General features: G+C 47.0%; 1 protein-coding gene across 1 annotated transcript in view; it reads right to left on the bottom strand.

Moving 5' to 3' along the window:
• Positions 1–21062, bottom strand: part of PKD1L1 (polycystin 1 like 1, transient receptor potential channel interacting) — a 177506-nt gene that overhangs the window by 38292 nt on the left and 118152 nt on the right. The window contains exons 38-47 of the mRNA XM_063609574.1: positions 19308–19481; positions 17512–17622; positions 17346–17418; positions 15436–15482; positions 14188–14350; positions 12333–12468; positions 11161–11245; positions 10546–10722; positions 8485–8603; positions 2179–2289 (exon numbers count right to left, since the gene is read on the bottom strand). Of these exons, the coding sequence (XP_063465644.1) occupies positions 2179–2289; positions 8485–8603; positions 10546–10722; positions 11161–11245; positions 12333–12468; positions 14188–14350; positions 15436–15482; positions 17346–17418; positions 17512–17622; positions 19308–19481 (1196 nt within the window). The remainder of the gene's footprint in view (positions 1–2178; positions 2290–8484; positions 8604–10545; positions 10723–11160; positions 11246–12332; positions 12469–14187; positions 14351–15435; positions 15483–17345; positions 17419–17511; positions 17623–19307; positions 19482–21062) is intronic.

Below are 21062 nucleotides of genomic sequence, written 5' to 3'. Positions count from 1 at the left end.
GCCACCCACCGTCTGGGAAGTGAGGAGCGCCTCTGCCCGGCCACCCACCGTCTGCGAAGTGAGGAGCGTCTCTGCCCGGCCACCCACCGTCTGGGAAGTGAGGAGCGCCTCTGCCCGGCCGCCCCGTCTGGGAAGTGAGGAGCGCCTCTGCCCGGCCACCCATCGTCTGGGAAGTGAGGAGCGCCTCTGCCTGGCCACCTTGTCTGGGAAGTGAGGAGCGCCTCTGCCCGGCCGCCCCGTCTGGGAAGTGAGGAGCGCCTCTGCCCGGCCGCCCCGTCTGGGAAGTGAGGAGCGCCTCTGCCCGGCCGCCCCGTCGGGAAGAAGTGAGGAGCACCTCTGCCCGGCCGCCCCGTCCGGGAAGAAGTGAGGTGCGCCTCTGCCCGGCCGCCCCGTCTGGGAGGTGAGGAGCGCCTCTGCCCGGCCACCCATCATCTGGGAGGTGAGGAGCGCCTGTGCCCGGCCACCCATCGTCTGGAAAGTGAGGAGCGCCTCTGCCCGGCTGCCCCATCTGGGAAGTGAGGAGTGCCTCTGCCCGGACACCCATCGTCTGGGAGGTGAGGAGCGCCTCTGCCCGGCCGCCCATTGTCTGGGAAGTGAGGAGCGCCCCTGCCCGGCCACCCATCGTCTGGGAAGTGGGGAGCGCCTCTGCCCGACCACCCATCGTCTGGGAAGTGAGGAGCGCCTCTGCCCGGCCACCTATCGTCTGGGAAGAAGTGAGGAGCGTCTCTGCCTGGCCGCCCCGTCTGGGAAGTGAGGCGCCCCTCTGGCCCGGCCGCCCCGTGTCTGGGTAGAAGTGAGGAGCTCCTCTGCCTGGCTGCTCCGTCTGGGAGGTCTACCATGGAGGCAGAAGCAACGTGGGGGCTGGACGTGGTGGCTCACGCCTGTGGTCCCGGCACTCTGGGGGGCGAGGCGGGTTGATCACTTCGGGCTAGGAGTTCGAGACCAGTCTGGCCAACTTGGCGAAACATGAAGAATACAACAGACAAACCAACCAACCAACTCAATGACAACAAAACAGGTCTACCCTGGAGTCATACTCTAATTTTTTCTATTTTCCTCCCTTTCTGATCCTTTATCCCACTTTCTTTTTCTTCCTCTTCCTTCTCCCTCTTCTTTGTCAAATAGAGGATTGAGTTATTATCACTGATCCATATAAAGTCCCTCTCTCATTTATTTTAACTCCCACCCCCATTTCTATTCCCCGACTTCCCATGTGCAACCTTCCTAATATGTTTGATATGCATCTTTTTGTTTGTATGTATTTTTAGAAAATGTTTATTGTTTTTGTATGCAAAAAAATTAATAAAAATCACTCTAGTAAGGAAAAAAAAAAACAGAAAAAAAAAAAGAAATATGACACAAAAAAAATGCTATCATGCTTGACTTTGCCTGGTGGTATCATGGAAATTGTTCTGCTTTACACTTTTCATTTCTGCTAGATTTACCTATGATCAACATCTACTACTTGTAGAAAGAAGGAGGAAGAAGCAAATGAACAACTTGAGAAATGATCAAGAATTTGAGAGGTGTTAGAAGCTGAAGGCCGGGCGTAGTGGCACACACCTGTAATCCCAGCACTTTGGGAGGCCAAGACGGGTGGATCACTTGAGGTCAGGGGTTCAAGACCAGCCCGACGAACATGGTGAAACCCCATCTCTGCTAAAAATACAAAAAAAATAGCCAAGCGTGGTAGCACATGTCTGTAATCCCAGCTATTTGGGAGGCTGAGGCAGGAGAATCACTTGAACCTGGGAGGCGGAGATTGCAGTGAGCTGAGATTGCGCCATTGCACTCCAACCTGGGTGACAAGAGGAAAACTGTCTCAAAAAGGAAAAAAAAAAAGAAACTGTTTGAAATTGAGTGTCAGTTATTACGAACTGCAACAATAGGCTTTGATAGAAGAACTCTAAGGTCTCCAGCAAAAAAGAAACTGCAAGACCCTGTTTTGGCACAGAACTTAAAATTCCTTCAAATATCCTTATTTTACTATTTAGCCCAAACGAGATGCTAAGAACGTGTCCAAAGTCTGTGAATGGAGGGGGGTTTTATTAATAACAGGGAAATGGTGACAATCTTTCCAGTATTTCATATGTGGGATGCGAAACATGGGGAAGGTGCACACAGGCTATGGAATAGTGCAATGGCCCCAGATCTGGAGGAGTTACCCAAACCTCCTACCTTGTAAATTCTTTCCGGATAGCTTGATTGAGGGAGTATTCATCTTCGGAAAATCTCCCATATATTACACACAAAAGCAGAAGCAGCATGAGGATGTCCATGGAAATGTGTCTGTAAGAAGAATTTTTAAGTTAGCATCCATACAGACCCTGTATGTAGGTACCTGAGTGTTTCAATTTGCAAAAGATTTGTTATTATTATTATTATTATTATTATTATTATTTTTGAGATGGAGTCTCACTCTGTCACCCAGGCTGGAGTGCGGTGGCACGATCTCGGCTCACTGCAACCTCCGCCTCCCGGGTTCACGCAATTCTCCTGCCTCAGCCTCCCGAGTAGCTGGGACTACAGGCGTGTGCCACCACGCTGGGCTAATTTTTGTATTTTCAGTGGAGACGGGGTTTCTCCATGTTGGTCAGACTGGTCTAGAACTCCTGACCTCAGGTGATCCGCCTGCCTCGGCCTCCCAAAGTGCTGGGATTACAGGCGTGAGTCACCATGCCTGGCCAAAAGATTTTAAATGAAACTTGGCTTTTAAATCCCTGGGAGGAAATTTTTGTATAAAGTATGAGGTGTGTGTTGGGGTTTATTTATTTATTTATTTTGCATAGCAATATCCAGTTTTACCAGCACTTTTTTTTTTTTTTGAGACAGTCTGGCTCTGTCACCGAGACTGGAGTGCAGTGGCGCAATCTCAGCTCATTGCAACCTCCCTATCCCCAGTTCAAGTGATTCACCTGCCTCAGCCTCCTGAGTAGCAGGGATTACAGGCACCCACCACCACGCCGTGGTAATTTTTTGTATTTTTAGCAGAGATAGGGTTTCACCATGTTGACCAGGCTGGTCTCGAACTCCTGACATCAGGTGATCCACCTGCCTCGGCCTCCCAAAGTGCTGGGATCACAGGCATGAGCCACCACACCTGGCCCCCAGCACCATTTTTAAAAGATCATCCTTTATCCATTGGATAATCTTTCTCTCTCTGCCAAAAAATCAGTTGAGCATATTTGGGTAAGTCTATTCCTAGGTTCTCTATTCTGTTCCATTGATTTGCGTGTCTATCTGTCCCCAACATCATGCTGCCTTGGTTTCTGCAGCTGTGTAGTATGTCTTAAAGTCAGATAGTGTCTGTCCTCTGACTTTGCTCATTGTTTTCAGAATTGTTTAGGCTATTCTAGTTCCTTTGCTTTCCATATAAATTTTAGAATCAGTTTGTCAATATCTGTAAAAAAAGCTTGTGGTATTTTGCTGGGCTCAGTAGCTCACGCCTGTAATCCCAGCACTTTGGGAGGCCAAGGCGGGCAGATCACAAGGTCAGGAGATCGAGACCATACTGGCTAACACGGTGAAACCCCATCTCTACTGAAAATACAAAAAAAAAAAAAAAAAAAAAAAAAGAGCCAGGCATGGTGGCAGGCACCTGTAATCCCAGTTACTCGGAAGGCTGAGGCAGGAGAACAGCTCAAACCCTGGAGGCGGAGGTTGCAGTGAGCCGAGATTGTGCCATTGCACTCTTGCACTCCAACCTGGGTGACAGAATGAGACTCCATCTCAAAAAAAAAAAAAAAAAAAGCTGTGGTATTGCATCAAAACTACAGATCAAATTGGAAAGAATAGACATCTGAACATTTCTGAGTCCTCCAATCAACGCACACAGTCTATCTCTCCATTTATTCAGATCTTCCTGACTTCTTTCATCAGCGTTTTGTGGTTTTCAACATACAGATCCTGCACGTTTGCTTAGACTTATGTCCATGTACTTCATTTATTTGGCGCTGTTGTAAATAGTATTCCTTTTTAAATTTCAATTGTTCATTGCTGGTATACAGGAATATAATTTACTTTTTTATATTGACTTGTGTCTTGCAAACTTGCTAAATTCACTTATTAGTTCCAGAACCCTTTTTTTTTTTTGTAAATTATTTGGGATTTTCTGCAAAGACGATTTATGTCATTTGCCAATAGATGGTTTTATTTCTTCCTTTCAAATCAATATAGTTTTAATTTCTTTCTCTTGCCTATTGCATTGGCTAGGACTTCCAATGTGATGTTCAATAGGTGTGATCGGAGAGGACATTTTTGCCTTGTTTGATATCTTAAAAAACATTCAATATCTCTCTATTAAGTATGATGTTAGGTGTCGAGTTTTCATAGATACTCTTTATTAGTTCAGGGAAACTCTTTTCTATTCCTACTTCTAGTCCTAGTTTGCTGAGAGGTTCTTTTTTTTGGATGAATTAATGTTGAATTTTATCAAATGCTTTTTCTGCCTCTATTGAGACGAGCATATGGTTTTTCTTATTTAGTCTGTTAATATGGTGAATTACATTAATTAGTTTCCTCCTCATATCTCTTCCAGTCCATAGGTATCATCTCTATTTATTTTTGCTTCTTTGCGATCTATTTGTTGAGCAAGTGGTTATTTGTCCTATAGAGTTCTCAGAGTCTTGCTTTTCCATGGTGATATCAACATACTCTTACTGTAAACTACAAGTTGGCAAAATCACTTCATTAGATTACGATTGGACTGTTTTGGGTAGGTTGCCTCATGGATGATGGTGTTTTCCCATGAGGAGACACATAATGTCTGATGTTTCTCTCTCTCTCCTTCTCTTTTTATATTGGCCACTGTTAATGAGCAATGTCTAGATTCATTACTTCATTAAAACTGCAAAAATGGTCAGGGTCTAATTCTATTGTCTGGTCCTCATTCATTAGCTGGAATTCCTCTCTAAGGAGAAATAACCCCCCTCCTGTTATGTGGTTTCCCAGGGGTACAGTCTGTATAGGAAAGGCAGACTTTCACTGGCTTTTATAAAGTTGGCTTCTGGGTGTCCACCAACACTGATCAATTACATTATGGGTGTTGTTACCAGCTCATGGCTTTAGATAGATTTCATGAACTTAAATTCAGTAGTTTCTAATCTTGATGTCAAATTACCCCATGTTTGACCAACGTGAGCCTCTTCAAACTGGCTTCTTAGTTCTCTGACAATGACTCTAGCAGTTACTAATTGCTCCCTTGCCTAAGAAATATTCCAGGTTCATCTCGTACATTTTCCATCACCAACTTCAAATCAGGAATCCCAGTTACTCCTATTTCTTTTTGGCAGACCAAATCTAGGTGCTAAAAGTGTGTGTTGCTTCTGGGCTGTTCTAGGCCTTTTCTTGCTGGAAAAATCTAGAAAAATATTTTTACAAACCCCACATGATTCCATACCTATACTTTCAATTCAAATTCAGGACTATAGAGTTTTGACTTCCTTGAACTCAAATCTGTACCTTCTTTCTCTCATATTAAGAATTCCACTTTTAAAGGACACCAGGAATGACAGAATTAGAAAATAACAGAATTCTTCATTTCCTTTACCCCACAATAAATCAACAAAGAAAATAAAGATACTAACGCTCCACTAACAATACGATTGGTGAAAACAGCTTTAGAGATTTTTCCCCTAGTTTTTTTCTGTCCTTAGAGACTAAGCTTATATGGTCGAATTTTTAAACTTAACACAGATTTAAAAAAATCTTATTCCTTCTCTCCCCACAGGTAACTATTAATATTTCCTAAAGGTGCCTGGGTTGCCTTTCCCTTGTTTTATTTAGGGAGTGGATCTACAGGCACGCATATTCATGTCCCTTTTTATTAAGCAGTGGGCAGAACAGCACACCCGCTTTCCTCTACCTGGTGTCCCTCCTGCAGAGAATACTGCAGGCCTCTCCCTAGGAGTCTAGAGGGATAGTCCTCATGCTTCTACATAGCTGGACACTACTCCACTGTGTTCTTGTCCCTCCAGCAAGATATGTGGGTTCTTTCTAGGATATTCTCATTACAAAAAGTCCCACATAAATTGCTTTGTGTATGGGTATGCTCATGTTTTACTTACTGTGTCTGTAAGAGTGATTTTAAGAAGTGCAGATGCTGGATAAATGGTAAATGAATCTATCATTGTGTAGAGACTTCAAATTTCCCCCATAGCGGCTGTACCATTTTGCATTCACACCAGCACTGTGTGAAATGCTCTATTTGCCATAGCCTCACTAACAGAGTATGTGGTCACATTTTTGGATTTTCACAGTTTAATTTGCAATTCTCTTACTGTAAGTGAAAGGGCATTTGAATTTCTGTTATTCTGTGAACTCTCGTTCACTTTTCCAGTCCACTTTTTTTGTTTTAAAGAGTTGCTGATCTTTTAGGCCAGGTATGGTGGCTCATGTCTATAATCCCAGCACTTTGGGAGGTTGAGGTGAGTGGATCACTTGAGGTCAGGAGTTCAAGACCAGCCTGACCTACATGGTGAAACCGTATCTCTACTAAAAATACAAAAAATTAGCTGGCCATGGTGGCACATGCCTGTAATGTCAGCTACTTGGGAGGCTGAGGCAGGAGAATTGCTTGAACCTGAGAGGCAGGGGTTGCAGTGAGTTGAGATTGAGCCACTGCATTCCAGCCTGGGCAACAAGAGCAAAACTCTGTCCCCTCCCCACCGCCCCCCCAAAAAAAGAATATTAAAACTTTGTTACAAATATTTTTTCCTAGTTTGTCACTGCCATTTTATTTTACAAATAGTTTCTTTTGACATAGGAGTTATTTTTTTCTCTTCTTCAAGTTTTATGTAATCCAATTTATTTTTATTTTCCCTTTTTGTGTCTGGATTTTAAGTCATAGGGAAGTTTTCCTCAGTGAAATCTTAGAGAAACTTACACTTAAGATTATGCCTAAGTGTATTTTGTTGTATTTATTATTTGCTTTGTTGAATATGGTCTTGTATTAAATCTCTGACTTTTGCTTGTATATAAATATGATATTGGTTTTTGTTTTTTAATTTTATAACCTAATACTTTACTAGTTTTGCCTGTTTCCTAAATGCTTTCTCTGGGCCTGTTCTGCTTGGTTTGGATGCTTCCCCCAGCAGCGCCCCCAGCCACCCCACCCCAGAAGGCTATGTCCTGGCAGAGCTAGGTTTGGTTAGTTCTGAGGGCTGAGCTGACCCAGCAGCTCCAGACCTCCAGACCTTGCACTCACCTGTGAACTTGACTGTGGAAACCCCTCCCAGATGCACCCACCAGACTCCCAGTGAACAACACCTACAGGAGCTTGGAGTTCTCCTAGTCTCGGATACATCAGGTACCCCATCCTTCCCTCCACCATGTTCTGTAGCTGCTGAGCTATAGGGTGGGTGCACTCTCTGGTTGGTCCCCACCTGAGTGCCTTTGGAGGTGTGTGTGGTGGGGGCCAACTCATTTAATTTTGTTGTGCATGTTTTCTATAGGTTTTGTTTTTTCTATCTTAATTACTCTATTTTTATGAAGAGTTCTGATAAGATTAAAAAACTTGGCCACTGCTCCATCTTCCTGGAATTCCTCTCCCACTCTCCTTTAAATGTGACATCCTAAAACAGCCACAGCTCTTCTCCTTGGAAAGGGATGTGAAAATATTTAAGGGGAAGCTAATGGTGTGCCACATTGTATGAAGGGATTTTTTTTAAGGAAGATGGTTGGAAGTGCTTCTATGACATGCCATTTTTAAAAAAACTATCAGAAATTCCCAAGTCCTTGACAAACTACACGAGAAAGATTTGTAGGAGACCGAATTCATGTTCCGAATTTAAAGAGGGATTTTGGCTAGCATTTAGCAAAGGCTCCTTGTGGTGGCTGCCATCCAGCACCACCATGATGAGAGGGGGATGGTACCGCTGAGAGAAATGCGTTGGAGGTAGAAGTTGGAGAGCTTTGCCACAGCATGATATTTCTTAAGGTTTGTGTTTTATCTAAAAGAATTCAAAATATGTTATGAGAACCATAACATAGCTGTGCATATCTGAATATTAAACTATTTTTAAATACCTGTCACTGGGCTAAATCCATGCCCTAAGAAGAGGTGTTGCATTTAACTTACAGCTTCCACATCCCTGTGTCCCCCAGCTGGAGAAGCAGAAGTCCCAGACCATGTGCTAAGCACACGTATGGGGTGGGATGAAATCCAACTGTGTGTGTGAATCCATGCTGGATGCATGAAGCTGAGGCCCAGAGGAGGAAGCTATCTTAATCAATTTCTCATCATGGGCAAATTGTGGAACTGAGTTTTCTGACTTCAATTCTGTTTCCCTGAATTCCTCCCATCTGCTGGGCAGCACAGGTTGTTGTATAAATAAGGATGGCTCTGGGGACAGCAAGGTGGTCCCCACCTCCACTCCCCACTCCTCGAGGAGAACAATCTCCCAGGAGGACCAGTGGCAGCGGGGCACTCCCTCCGAGAAGCGAGCTGGAGTGGAGCAAGCCCTCCCAACAGAGGCCGCCACCCACCTCAAGGCAGCCCATGTGCGACTCTCTCTCCTCATTCTCTCTCTGGTGACCCTCAGCTGGGCCTTGGATGGTGGATGCGCCCAGCGCAGGTGGCGAGCTTGCTGTCGGGCAGCCAAGACCTGTCAGGGACAAGAGCGCTGTGAGTCATGGGCTGGCGGATGGAAGGAGAGAGGCCCCTTGTGTTCCTGCCAAGCCAAGGAATGCATCATTGCTGTGCTGTGCATTTAGCCTGGCATTTGGGAACAAAGAGGTAGTTTGTATGGATAACATAGACCAGGTTGTTGGGGATGGGATCAGAGATGGGGGGTAGACCCATTTTTAAAAATCTGCTCATGTCCCAGGCAAGCTTTTATGGCAGGGATCACAGTTGGGTTATTACAAAGAGCTGCTGTACACGAGGGGTGTGTCTACTACCGTCAAATTACAACAGCAATTATCTTGGGCACTGACACAGTATTTTCTCTTAGAGACTTTCAAGGTATGAAAAAATCATTTTAAAGTATAGTCGTAGCAAGAAATTGCCTTTCTTTTCTTTTTTCAAAAATCATTTTTACTTTCATACTCTGTTCGTGACAGGGCACAACAGTAGCCAGATAAGTGAACTCATTGTAGGTATTCATTCATTCAACACAAATTCACTGGATCTGAGGAATCAGAGACAGTCCTTCCTCCTAATGACTCTGGGCTTCTAGGAAATTGACAGCAGGAATGCGAACAATATAAAGCTGCACATGCAGAGTGTTGGGGCTTAAGTTACTCCTTTCAGCTGTTGTGCCGTTCTGAGAAAGGAACATGTGTGGTGGAGAGATCCGCGGAGAGGCTTGGGTGTAGGGGGGCACCCCAACTCTAAGGTGCTAATGAGCCATGCATAGGTTTGGAGATGCCAGCCTGGCCCTCAAGATCAGGCTGAATTCATCAGAAGGAGCCTCACCTCTGAGGTTGGGACAATAGAAAGAAAATGAACAAACTGGCAGCACAGCAGGGCACAGCTGTATGGGGGGAGAAGAGGAAGGAGAGCCTTCCAAGCAGAAAGGAAAGCTGATATCCAACAGGTGTGAGGGAACCAGGGCAACGTTGTTTCTCAAGAGCTAAGGTGCTGCAGGGCGGGGGGTGCAGGAGGAAAGGGCAAGGTGGGCCAGGTTTGGGCCCCAGACTCCCCTTTACTGCAGTGTAGCTTGGGCCTAATTCCTTCACCTCATCTTTAAATGGGGTGCAGTGAGGCTGCCTAATTCATAAGGTGTTATAAGGAACAAATGATATGATAAATGAAAATACAGTGTAGATGTAAAACAGCACAATGACTAGTACACAGCCTGTGTGCAACACCCATCTTCAGCAGCAGCAGCCTTCGTTTCAGGCAGGGCTGAGAGGCCTCAGACAGGTCCTCAGACGTGGAGTTTATTAGGATCCTTTGCGAGGAGGAGGGTGGAGATGAGGAGAGGCCCAGACCGGGGTCTGACTCTAAATGAACTGGGATTGGGTCCTTAGTCATAAGTGACTTGTGGTTATTACAAGAGTACAGAATTGCACATGCATTTCATGTGTACTTAGTCAATGAGCCTGTGAATATCTTTGCGGTGGCCAGTAGACCTTTCTCTTCCTTCATATCATTCACACTGCCCAACAGAATGCTACATATACAACAGGCAAAACTGAATAAAAGAAGGAAGAAAGGGAGGGAGGAAGGGACGAAGGGATGAAGGCAGGGAGGGAGGAAGGATGGGGAGGAGTACATTTTCTGTGGGTCCACTGAAGGGCAAATGGCCTAAGAGTTCTCCAAAATCATGGCCAAGAATTAGAGTTCTCATTTGCCTCAGTATTTTAAAATATGCTCATTTTCTTGATGCTCTAACTTCTTTAGGATGGGAGTAAAAAAAAAAAATAAGTCTTATGTGTTTATTTATCACATGTGTGTGCAAAGAAGCATAAGAAATTAAGACATCCCATGGGTCTCCAAAGATGCAATCCAATTTGAATTCAAAGCCTACATTCAGATATGGGTAATAGAACATAAAGCAGTTTTTTAAAGCTCAATTTGCACTGCATAGGTAATTTTTTTACTTTTTCAACCTCGCCTGCACAGTCAGGAATACTGCAGCTTGAAGAGAAGGGGAGGCAAGTCCAGGAACGTTCTGCCAATTCAGAGTCCAGATCCCTGGTAGCCTCACATAAAGACTCAGTAAAAAAGTGGTTGTCAGCTCTTCTTTTCCAAGCAAAACCCAAGGCCATGAGGCATACCTGGAAGGAAAAACATGACAGCGCAGAGAGCCGTCCTGTGTCTGTGTTCATTCCACACACAGCTGTCCTCCTGTCCCCTAATCATGAACAGGACTCCATCTCCCAGTTTTAAAGACACCAGTAGTCACTGCCTTGGATTCCCAGCCCAACTACTCACCAGGTGTGACCTCGCCCAAGAGACCTAAATTCTCTGAGTTCAATTTCCTCAAATAAAAAATGTGGGTTAAAGTGGTTCCCTCCTCAAAGATTTTTATGAGGATTAAGGAACAGGCCCATGTGCAGCTTAGCGCAGAGCCTGGCTCCTGGTTCTCTCGCACCACTACTGAGATCAGGGTATAAAGAAAAGTCAGATACAACCAAAATGAAGCCTCTATTTCCCCTTCCCATCTAGGTCCTCTGCTGATGGAAGGCACTTCTACCATAGAGAGTGTTTCTTACCATAAGTGGCTGGGTGATGAAAACACAGCAGACCACGGAGAGGGACAGCAGGTGCAGCCACCGCACACACTGCTCCTGGCCAAACCTGCCCCCAGGGAAAGTGTGGTGGTCAGCACCCTCTAAGGGAGAAGGCCACCCAGCAGTCATTGCTGTCTAAGCACAGGGACACTGCCTGAGAGGGCCCATGGCCTCGCTGTGGCAGGAAGCCTGCTGTGGGGGTGGTGCTGGACACGGGCAGTGTCTTTCTGCTCGTCGGAGGGGAACCCCTGTCTGCCAAGAGGACATCGACCTCCCTGAAGCTGCCCAGTGGGAAAGAGAAAGGAAAACCCAACAGGCAGATGGAACAGAGCACAGAGAAGGGAAAGGGGAGGAAAACGGGTTGGGGTATAACAATAATAACAGCAGCAACAACAACAAAGCTGGATGCTGGCGGGCGCTCCGCAGGAACAGGCATGATGCTAACGGGACTGCTTTCACATTTCAGCTGCTCCTCCCCAAGCCCTAAGAATTAAGCCCCCTGATGTTCCTATTTTACAGATGAGCAAACTGAGGCACAAGAGAGGTCTAAGTACCTGCCCATCCTCACAGAGTGATTCAACATCTACAGTTGAGGAGATGGAAGAGATGGGAAGAAAGGGCCTTGGCTTTGCAGCTACTCTTTGTGGTTTATGAGCCACATTGAATGACCCTGAGGTCTCCGATGGCGAGTGCAAGCTGTACAGGAGCCAGAGAGGCAGCATGTGCCGGGGTGACGGGATCAGAATCTGTGACACGTGCATCATAATCCCTGTCCCGAAGGCATTTTTCAAATGATGGGAGACCATGAACAGTATATTCTAGCCAGAGTTCCTGGCTGGGAACCTGCTCCTCTCAGGAGCTCTGCAGCTGGGTTCCTTCCTTCCTTGGGCAGGAGTCCTGCAGCTTCTTCTTTAATATCTGGACCCCATCCAGGCCTGCTGCCATGGCAGGGCTGGCCAGGCCAAGCTACACTTTGGGATCTGCATATGATTTTATTTACCCCAGGAGGTGGGAGGGAGAAATGAGGGAGAAAATAGCAATAGTGACATCTGGAGCCTGCATCTGATGAGTTCCCAGAAATGCAGGGATTTATTTACAAATGCGAGACTTTCCATCCGAGGACCTGAGGATGTTTGAAAAACTCTACAGCTCACCTGTAGCCTAGAAATCCTGTCCCCAAACTGCAGGCCAGAGAAGTGGTCCCACAAATGGCCCACACTGCAAAGCTCCACCAAGGCTGAGGGGCGCTTGACCGCTGGGGCCTTAGTCCCTCCAAACCACTGCTGGGTGCTGCAGAAGAGCAGGACAGAGACAAGGCAGCTTAAGAGACCTCGGCATCTCCACCCACGCGGAGTGTGATGGTGAATCTTAGGTGTCAACTAGACTGGGTCGCAGGGTGCCCAGGCATTTGGTTAAACGTGATTTTTGAGTGTGTCCAGGGTTGGGGGTGTTTCCAGGTGACATTAACATCTGAATCAGCAGACTGAGTGAAGCAGAGGGCCTTCCTAGCCACAGGCCTCCTCCAATCCCTTGAGGTCCCGAATAGAACACACATGGCTGAGAACAAGCCAACTCCTGCCCGACTGCTGAGCTGGGACATTGGTGCTCACCTGAGGGTCTGGGGTGGGGGTGCGGTGGTGGCAACTCCTGCCTCGCTGTGCCCTCCGAAGGCTTTTGGGGACCTCCTCTTCTGAACAGACCTATGGGTCCCCAACATCAGAAGCAGAGGGACCAATTTCCATTGTAGACCCCAAACAACTAAGCAGGCTGAACTAGAATCTGAGGGTCTGCCCTGATTTGGATCAAGTCCACACACCACAAGGGACAGTGACTGGTCCCCTGCAGTTTTCATCCTTCCCTCTCTGCTGTGTAATTTCCCCCAGGGCCAGGTGTAGGACTAGAGCGTTGCCCCATATAGCTCTTCATGCCTCTGGGTGCAGCCATCTCAGCCCATTTTCTAGCGACTGCTCTTAGAAGCAGGATGCCATGTCAACCTAGGGCAATGGAGCACAACATCTTTCAACAACTAAGGAGCTCTTGCTGGGAAGCTGGTATGAGGCAAACCGAGGGACACTGGCTGAACATAAATCAAGTAATGTGAGCTGTGGCTGGGACAGTGGCATCATCCTGAGCCACACCTTCTCCACAGCCTCGTCGGTGGCTGGTCTGCCAGTGTGAGCCTTGCACTCCTGAGTGCTCCCTTCCAGCCCAGGCCATGTGTCCAGCTTGTCTGGGAGGGTTGCCAGTCCTTGGGATGAGTTTTGCTTCTGATCTACTGCTGATACTTGTGCCTACACTGAAGGCTCACCTGCCTGAAGCTTGTTCACTCACAGAAAGGATCTTTTTGTGCCTCACTGTGTGTAAGGTGCTGTGCAGCATGGGCCCAACCAGACACAGCTGCACGCATAGGCCTTGCCAGTCACTGTGAACAAGCACCTGAATCCAGTACACAAGGACCTGGGCTGAGCTGGAGCCTCGAGAAAACCATCTGCTCATGTACCATGTGGCTCCAGGATCCCAAAGCCACACACCCTTGCCAGGCCAGGCCCACCACATTCTCCTCTTTGCCATCATTTGGCCGCCCTCCTAGGACTGCAGCAGGATTCAATCTCCCTGGGCACAGCCCTGGTTGTTCTAGGGTAATCCTTGCCTCTACCAGCTCATTGCTGAGATTCCAGCATAATTGGAAGCTGGGACTATCATTCACTATCATTAGCATTAAAAATGCAAAGCTTCAAATTCCAGAATACTTTAAAAAGGTTATGAGTGTATTATTGGCTTTTAAAAAGATCTGACCCAACTTATGTTAAGTACCTTCCAGAAAGCACCAAGACTTTGGAGGAAAGTTGGACGCCTCAGCTTTGGGTGGGCCCATGCCTTGTTTTTAGATGAGACTAGAGTATTCAGTGACATTTGGCCCAACTGTGGCTCTCCTTGCCCCGCCTCTCCCAATGGCTGCAGGTCTGCTGGACTGGCAGGAAGGGGGCTGTGGTTGCAAGCCACAGTTACCTTGAGTGCAGGGAGGGCAGCAGTGGCTCTTCCCCATCAGAGCAGTCCCGTTGTGGTCAGCCCCATGAGCCTCCAGCTTAGGGGCTGGACAGGCTGTGCCATCGTCACTTGCTGCCTTCCTTTGGGCCCTGCCACTCCCAGAGAGAACAGCTGATGCGGGATGCTAGGATGACAAGGTCATGCCGAGGTTAATGTCTCCACAGACAGGGCTTCACACATGACGCTCAACAGTGGTGTGGCTTGCCACCTTCTCAGAGGATGGGCCTGGCATGGGCGGGGTGTGGTGCTCAGGCCTCTAAAGACTTCTGAGGGAGGAAGCACAGGCAGCCTGGGAGCCGGCTCCTTCGTATCCCTTGGAGGACGGTGGGTGCCCCTGGGGAAATGTTGGTGGCCTAATAGCAGCTCTACGCAGTCAGGGTGATTGCACCTGGTTCTCTGGGAGGCATGACCCTGCCACAGTGGGGAATTCAGCCAAGAGCAACGGGTTGAACAAAGCCTCCAGGTGGGGAGGGCGCAGAGCTCTGGCATGGTATTTGGAGTACGGCAGGCACACTGTGTTACAAGCAGCGGATCAAGAGTACCACCCTCAGGAACAGGAGCGGTGGAGCTGCCGCCAGGGACTTAGAGCCTGGCAAACAGGGCACTGTGTGTGCCCTCACAGGTCCCACAGAGCAGAATCCCACGTAAGCAAAGGGGCAGTCACACAGATCCCAAAAGCATTATAGCAATGGAGTACCGCAGCTGTGCTATTAGAAGCTGCCCTCCAACTGCCCCGTGTCACAGGCCTCTTTGAGACCTGGAACGGAGCTCCCAGCACTGGGGCAGCTTCTCTGAGCCCCCTCCTCACAAGGAGGTGAAGAAGCTCACTGAGCAATCACCCCGAGCCTTGCTGCTCCACAGCGTCTCTCCCACGGTCCTGCCGGTATTCACTGAGTAGACACACAGGGCTTTCCGAATTCTGCTGGGCTGCACTTCTTTCCTGTTTCAGGCCTCTGCTGAAATCCCTTCTCTCTGACCCACCTGGACAGCCGGGCTGCCGTGGCATGTGTCCTGGGAAACGGACCTCCCTCTAGGGAGGACAGCTCCCAGCCAGCACAGCAGGTCTTGCATCGATCTTTTCCTCTGTCCATCTCACCTTGAGCCTGACCCATCCATGGCCAGACCATAGCCAAGGGAGGATGCCAGAGAAATCTAATTGTTCACATTTCATGCTAGAGGATTAGCTGCTGTGCATAGTGATTGATTTACCTTGCATGGCTCCTGTGCGTCTGGTATCCTTCTCCAGGAATTCGGACCTGATTCAAAAAAATAAAAGTCCAATGTATGATGCTTTGGGATGATACATTTAAAAAGGGTTTTTAAGCAATGGGGAAAGGATTCCCTATTTAATAAATGGTGCTGGGAAAACTGGCTAGCCATATGTAGAAAGCTGAAACTGAATCCCTTCCTTACACCTTATACAAAAATTAATTCAAGATGGATTAAAGACTTGCATGTTAGACCTAAAACCATAAAAACCCCAGAAGAAAACCTAGGCATTACCATTCAGGACATAGGCATGGGCAAGGACTTCATGTCTAAAACACCAAAAGCAATGGCAACAAAAGCCAAAATTGACAAATGGGATCTAATTAAACTAAAGAGCTTCTGCACAGCAAAAGAAACTACCATCAGAGTGAACAGGCAACCTACAAAATAGGAGAAAATTTTTGCAACCTACTCATCTGACAAAGGGCTAATATCCAGAATCTACAATGAACTCAAACAAATTTACAAGAAAAAAACAAACAACCCCATCAAAAAGTGGGCAAAAGACATGAACAGACACTTCTCAAAAGAAGACATTCATGCAGCCAAAAAACACATGCAAAAATGCTCATCATCACTGGCCATCAGAGAAATGCAAATCAAAACCACAATGAGATACCACCTCACACCAGTTAGAATGGCCATCATTAAAAAGTCAGGAAACAACAGGTGCTGGAGAGGATGTGGAGAAATAGGAACACTTTTACACTGTTGGTGGGACTGTAAACTAGTTCAACCATTGTGGAAGTCAGTGTGGCGATTCCTCAGGGATCTAGAACTAGAAATACCATTTGACCCAGCCATCCCATTACTGGGTATATACCCAAAGGACTATAAATCATGCTGCTACAAAGACACATGCACAAGTATGTTTATTGCAGCACTATTCACAATAGCAAAGACTTGGAACCAACCCAAATGTCCAACAACGATAGACTGGATTAAGAAAATGTGGCACCTATACACCATGGAATACTATGCAGCCATAAAAAATGATGAGTTCATGTCCTTTGTAGGGACATGGATGAAACTGGAAATCATCATTCTCAGTAAACTATCGCAAGGACAAAAAACCAAACACTGCATGTTCTCACTCATAGGTGGGAATTGGACACAGGAAGGCGAAGATCACACTCCGGGGACTGTTGTGGGGTAGGGGGAGGGGGAGGGATAGCATTAGGAGATACACCTAATGCTAAATGACGAGTTAATGGGTGCAGCACACCAACATGGCACATGGATACATATGTAACAAACCTGCACATTGTGCACATGTACCCTAAAACTTAAAGTACAATAAAAAAATAAATAAAATAAATAAAAAATAAGAAGGGTTGTTTAAGGATTAGCAGGGATACTACTTTCTTCAGCAAATACTCTTCCTTCCTGACTCAGCCAGAATGAGTATTTCTGAGAGGATAAGGCTAGAACGAGGACTTTGGTTGATGCTTCAGTCCTGATATTGGCTTGGGCAACCCTCACACCCACCTGAGGCTGCCCTAAGGAAACACGGCAGCTTGAGAAAAATGTTTAATTAATAAAATAAATGGCACTAGCAACTAGAAAATGGATTCACTATCCATCTGACAAAGACCTACTTTACTTAGCTGGTGAAAAGTATTTATATATCACTCAGAAAAAAGGATTTTTAAGGTTCATATAAATGTGGGCAAATAAAATGGACAGATCATAGAAAATAAAATGACTTTTAAACACATGAAATGATGCTCAACGTTAATCATAATAAACATAATGCAAATTGAAAGCAGAAGATACAATTTCTACTTAGTAGATTGGTGCAAAAGGCTCAGCCCCACGGAGAGTTTCTGACAGTTTTAATGTACATTTACCATGGGGTGCCTCGGTCTGTGCTCCTCCTCTAAGTGGGCTGTGAGGCTCCGCTCGGGCAGACCCTGGGGCTTCCTGCAGAAGGAAAGAGGTGGTTTGCCAAGCGTGTTCCCCAGCAATGAAGGGGCTGCTCAGGAGAACAGGGCCATGAGGACAAGTCGCAGGTACCTTACTGAGCCTGAAGAGCAGGGACAAGAGCTGGGCCCCTGGAGAAGCCAGAAGGGTACACAGGAGACCCACCCTGAAGGATCCAAGGGTGGGGCTGACATCCAACTGGTGCTGCAACAAACCAACAGCAGCCATTACATCAACTCAATATGAGTCCCACTTAAAACGCAGTCATTGTGTAATTACAAATACATGTAATGTGAATATATACATTATATTTAATAAAAGTGCTCTCTTCATGAATCATGAATTTTAAGTTACAATTCAATTGATTGATTGATTGATTGATTGAGATGGAGTCTTGCTCTGTCACCCAGCCTGGAGTGCAGTGGCAAGATCTTGGCTCACTGCGACCTCCGCCTCCCTGGTTCAAGCGATTCTCCTGCCTCAGCCTTCCGAGTAGCTGGGATTACAGGCACGCACCACCACGCCCGGCTAATTTTTGTATTTTTAGTAGAAACATGGTTTCACCATGTTGGCCAGGCTGCTCTCAAACTCCTGACCTCAGGTGATCTGCCCGCTTCGGCCCCACAAAGTGCTGGGATTACAGGCGTGAGCTACTAAGCCTGGCCACAATTCAATTTAAATAATGCTTCATGTTCAATATTGTTCTAAGAAAAAAATAGAACTATATATAGAACTGATATGGTGGATACAAGCAGAAGGAATCCAGCAAAGGCCCTTCTACCCCAGGAGTGAAAAAAAAACACAAGAAATCATTTTGTTTCTTCTTATACAAATCCTTTTGGATTGAACAAATGCTTGCCGAGCACTCACTCTCTACCAGGCACGGGCTCCATGGATTGAATCCTGGCTACAATCCAGCAAGGCATCAACACCCACAAGGTACCGATGAACACAGAGAAGCGGTCAGTGGTCCAACATCAGACAACATGTCGGCCTCAAAGAAGAGGCCGACCGTAGGTTTCCTCACCACAGGCCCTGGTCTATTTCCAGGTGGACAGAGCTGTTCTCTTCCTGCTACTTGATGATATTTCTTTATCCTCTTTTTACAAATTCTATGCGCTGTTATTTTTTTAATCCCACCAATCCATAATTGTTATTGGATCTCTCTGATACCTGGAATCATAAAGGAGCCACTATGCCCAGCTGTCCCATGGATGGGTCGCTGACCTCCACCTCGGAAACGGACCTTGTCACCACATTCTCCAGCCGCACCACGACCCAGCGGTGAACCCAGTGGGCCGGGTGCATGAATGGCCATGATGTTGTCGTAGTAAACAAGTCAGTTTTCCCTCAGCCCACGTCCTGCTGTGTTGTTTTTTCCTCAGGAAAGGGAGAGTCTCCATTTTAACTGCTGACACTGATTTGGAAGTAATTTACTACATCTCATGAGGAACAATCAGACCAGAGTTGCCAGTGCAAACTGGCATCTTGAGGGAAAATGTGGCCATCAGAATGGTTCTACGTTCTTTTGTCCAGAGGTTTTATTTAAAATCTAAATGAATTGCCAACTTAAAAAAAAATTCAAGAGTGTTCTCAAAGACAACCGGTTGCCAGCCTCTCTGGAAAAGTTCTGCTGCTGGGCCTCGGCACGAGCTCCCACACAGCAGCTGCCCACCGAGCCAGCAGAGTCAGGGCTGTGCAGGGCCACCCAGTGCCACACCGAGCAGAGCCTTCCTGCTCCTTCTCTGGTCCCCAGGCAGCCAGGCTTGCTTCCCCTGGTTTAAACTTTTCTGGGAGGACTGTGAGCTTTGTTGATTTCTTAGGCAAAAAGGGGCCACAGTGTAGTCTGGAATCTGGAAGCTGCTGTAAGGAAAAGCAATGGCTCTCACCTGCTCTTGCCCTCCAGCAGCGACCAGGGCAGTGAGACACGCGTAGACGCACAGCAGGGAGAAGGACACGGTGAGGCGTGGCGTGTGCAGGTAGCGGCTGGAGGAGGGCCTGCTGTACACCGACAGCCAGACATGGAAATCCTCCAGGTACTCTGTGAACTTGCAATAGAAAAGCTGAAACGGAAAGCAGGAGAAGTGTTCCCTGATATGGGGCATTTCTGTCAACAAAGCCAAGTCCTGACTGTTAAGCAGCGATCGTCTGAGCAGAGACTGCGAGCTTTCTGGCTCTTCCATCCCAGCTGCTTAGCTGTGTACCAGGTGGGCTGTGGTGCAGGTAGAAGCACTGCACTCCCCACACTCTCTGGCTCTGCTATCCTGGCTGGTTAGCTGGTACTAGGTGGGCCGTGGGTGCAGGTGAACAGCACCTCACTCTAGCCCTCTCGAAGCTGCTCCTCCTTCCGCCTCCTTGGCAGCCTCCTTGGCAGCCCCCTTGCTCCAGCCACGCTCCTAGCACGCTGGACTCTGGCCCACCTGGCCTTCCTCTGGCACCTCCTGAGCTTTGGCACATGCTTCTCCGAGTTTCACCTGCCTGGCTCTCAAATGCCTTCATTCCCAGCCTCAGGAGACCTTCTCTCCAGAACTTCTGATCAGTCCCTCCTTGGTTCTCCATCGTATTCCTAAGAGACTTCCTAAAACCCTTCCACTCTCAGAACTTTCCCTGGCAACATAGTTAATTTCAACTGGGCTTTGAGTGCACTGAGAGTGGGGCTGAGTCACCTCCACCTCTGTCCTCAGTAGCCCACAGTGTCTGGTACACAGTGGGAGATACGTTGCTTAGGAATTGCACTAAATTTTAAGTTCCAATTCAATTCAAATAATGCGTGGGGCTCAACATTGTTCTAGAAAAAACGAAAGTATATACAGAACTGCTCTTATGGAATATGAGCAGAGCACAGAAGCGAATGCCAGAAAAATCGTACTAACAGAACAGGAATATATCTTCTTTATGTAAACAGACTAGCCAACAAGCAACGCTTGATTCAAAACACACACAAGTGCTTATACGTGACTAAATTAATAAGCCTACGTTTCTCACAAAAAGCTCTCAAGCACAATAGCTGGAGGATAAGCAACGTATGTCTCCCGTTGTTAACTACGGTTCCTCAGCTAAACAGTCATTCTCACATGGAAACAATCGTCTAAGGGGAAGCCCCAGTTGAATGGACCTTCAGTTTTAGATGTTGAAGAATTTCCACATGCTGTGGCTGATTGAAAACTTGTTTCAAATCCTTTGTGATTATGTTTCTTACCAGCTTAGCAGTATGTCCGGCCTGAAAATGCCAAGGCCTTGAGCCTGGGCCTCTCATCAAGGCAGGTGGCAACAGGGCAGGTTGGAAAGAAAGCCCAGTGGCCTGCAAGATCCGGCGACACTGGGGACTGTCTGAGTTCACTGGGCTGTTACCACTGTTTGAGACCCAGCTTCAGGAAGTACTCATCAGGAACACAGAGTCACACATGAAAGTTCCCACAATGTTGTCCATTACCGTAACAAATGAAAGAAAGCTATAAATGCCCAACAGGTCTTCAGCAAGTGGTCATGCACAGTGGGCCACTATATAGCCCTGAAATGATGTTTTAAAAATTCATGAAGAGACCTACTCTAAAATGTTGAATAAGAAAGTGCAAAATGCAGCCAGGCGCGTTGGCTCATGCCTGTAATCCCAGCACTTTGGGAGGCCGAGGCAGGAGGATCAC

Source organism: Symphalangus syndactylus, chromosome 9 (assembly GCF_028878055.3).
Source record: "Symphalangus syndactylus isolate Jambi chromosome 9, NHGRI_mSymSyn1-v2.1_pri, whole genome shotgun sequence".
NCBI classification, from domain to species: Eukaryota; Metazoa; Chordata; class Mammalia; order Primates; family Hylobatidae; genus Symphalangus; species Symphalangus syndactylus.
This window is presented reverse-complemented; position numbering and strand designations above follow the sequence as displayed.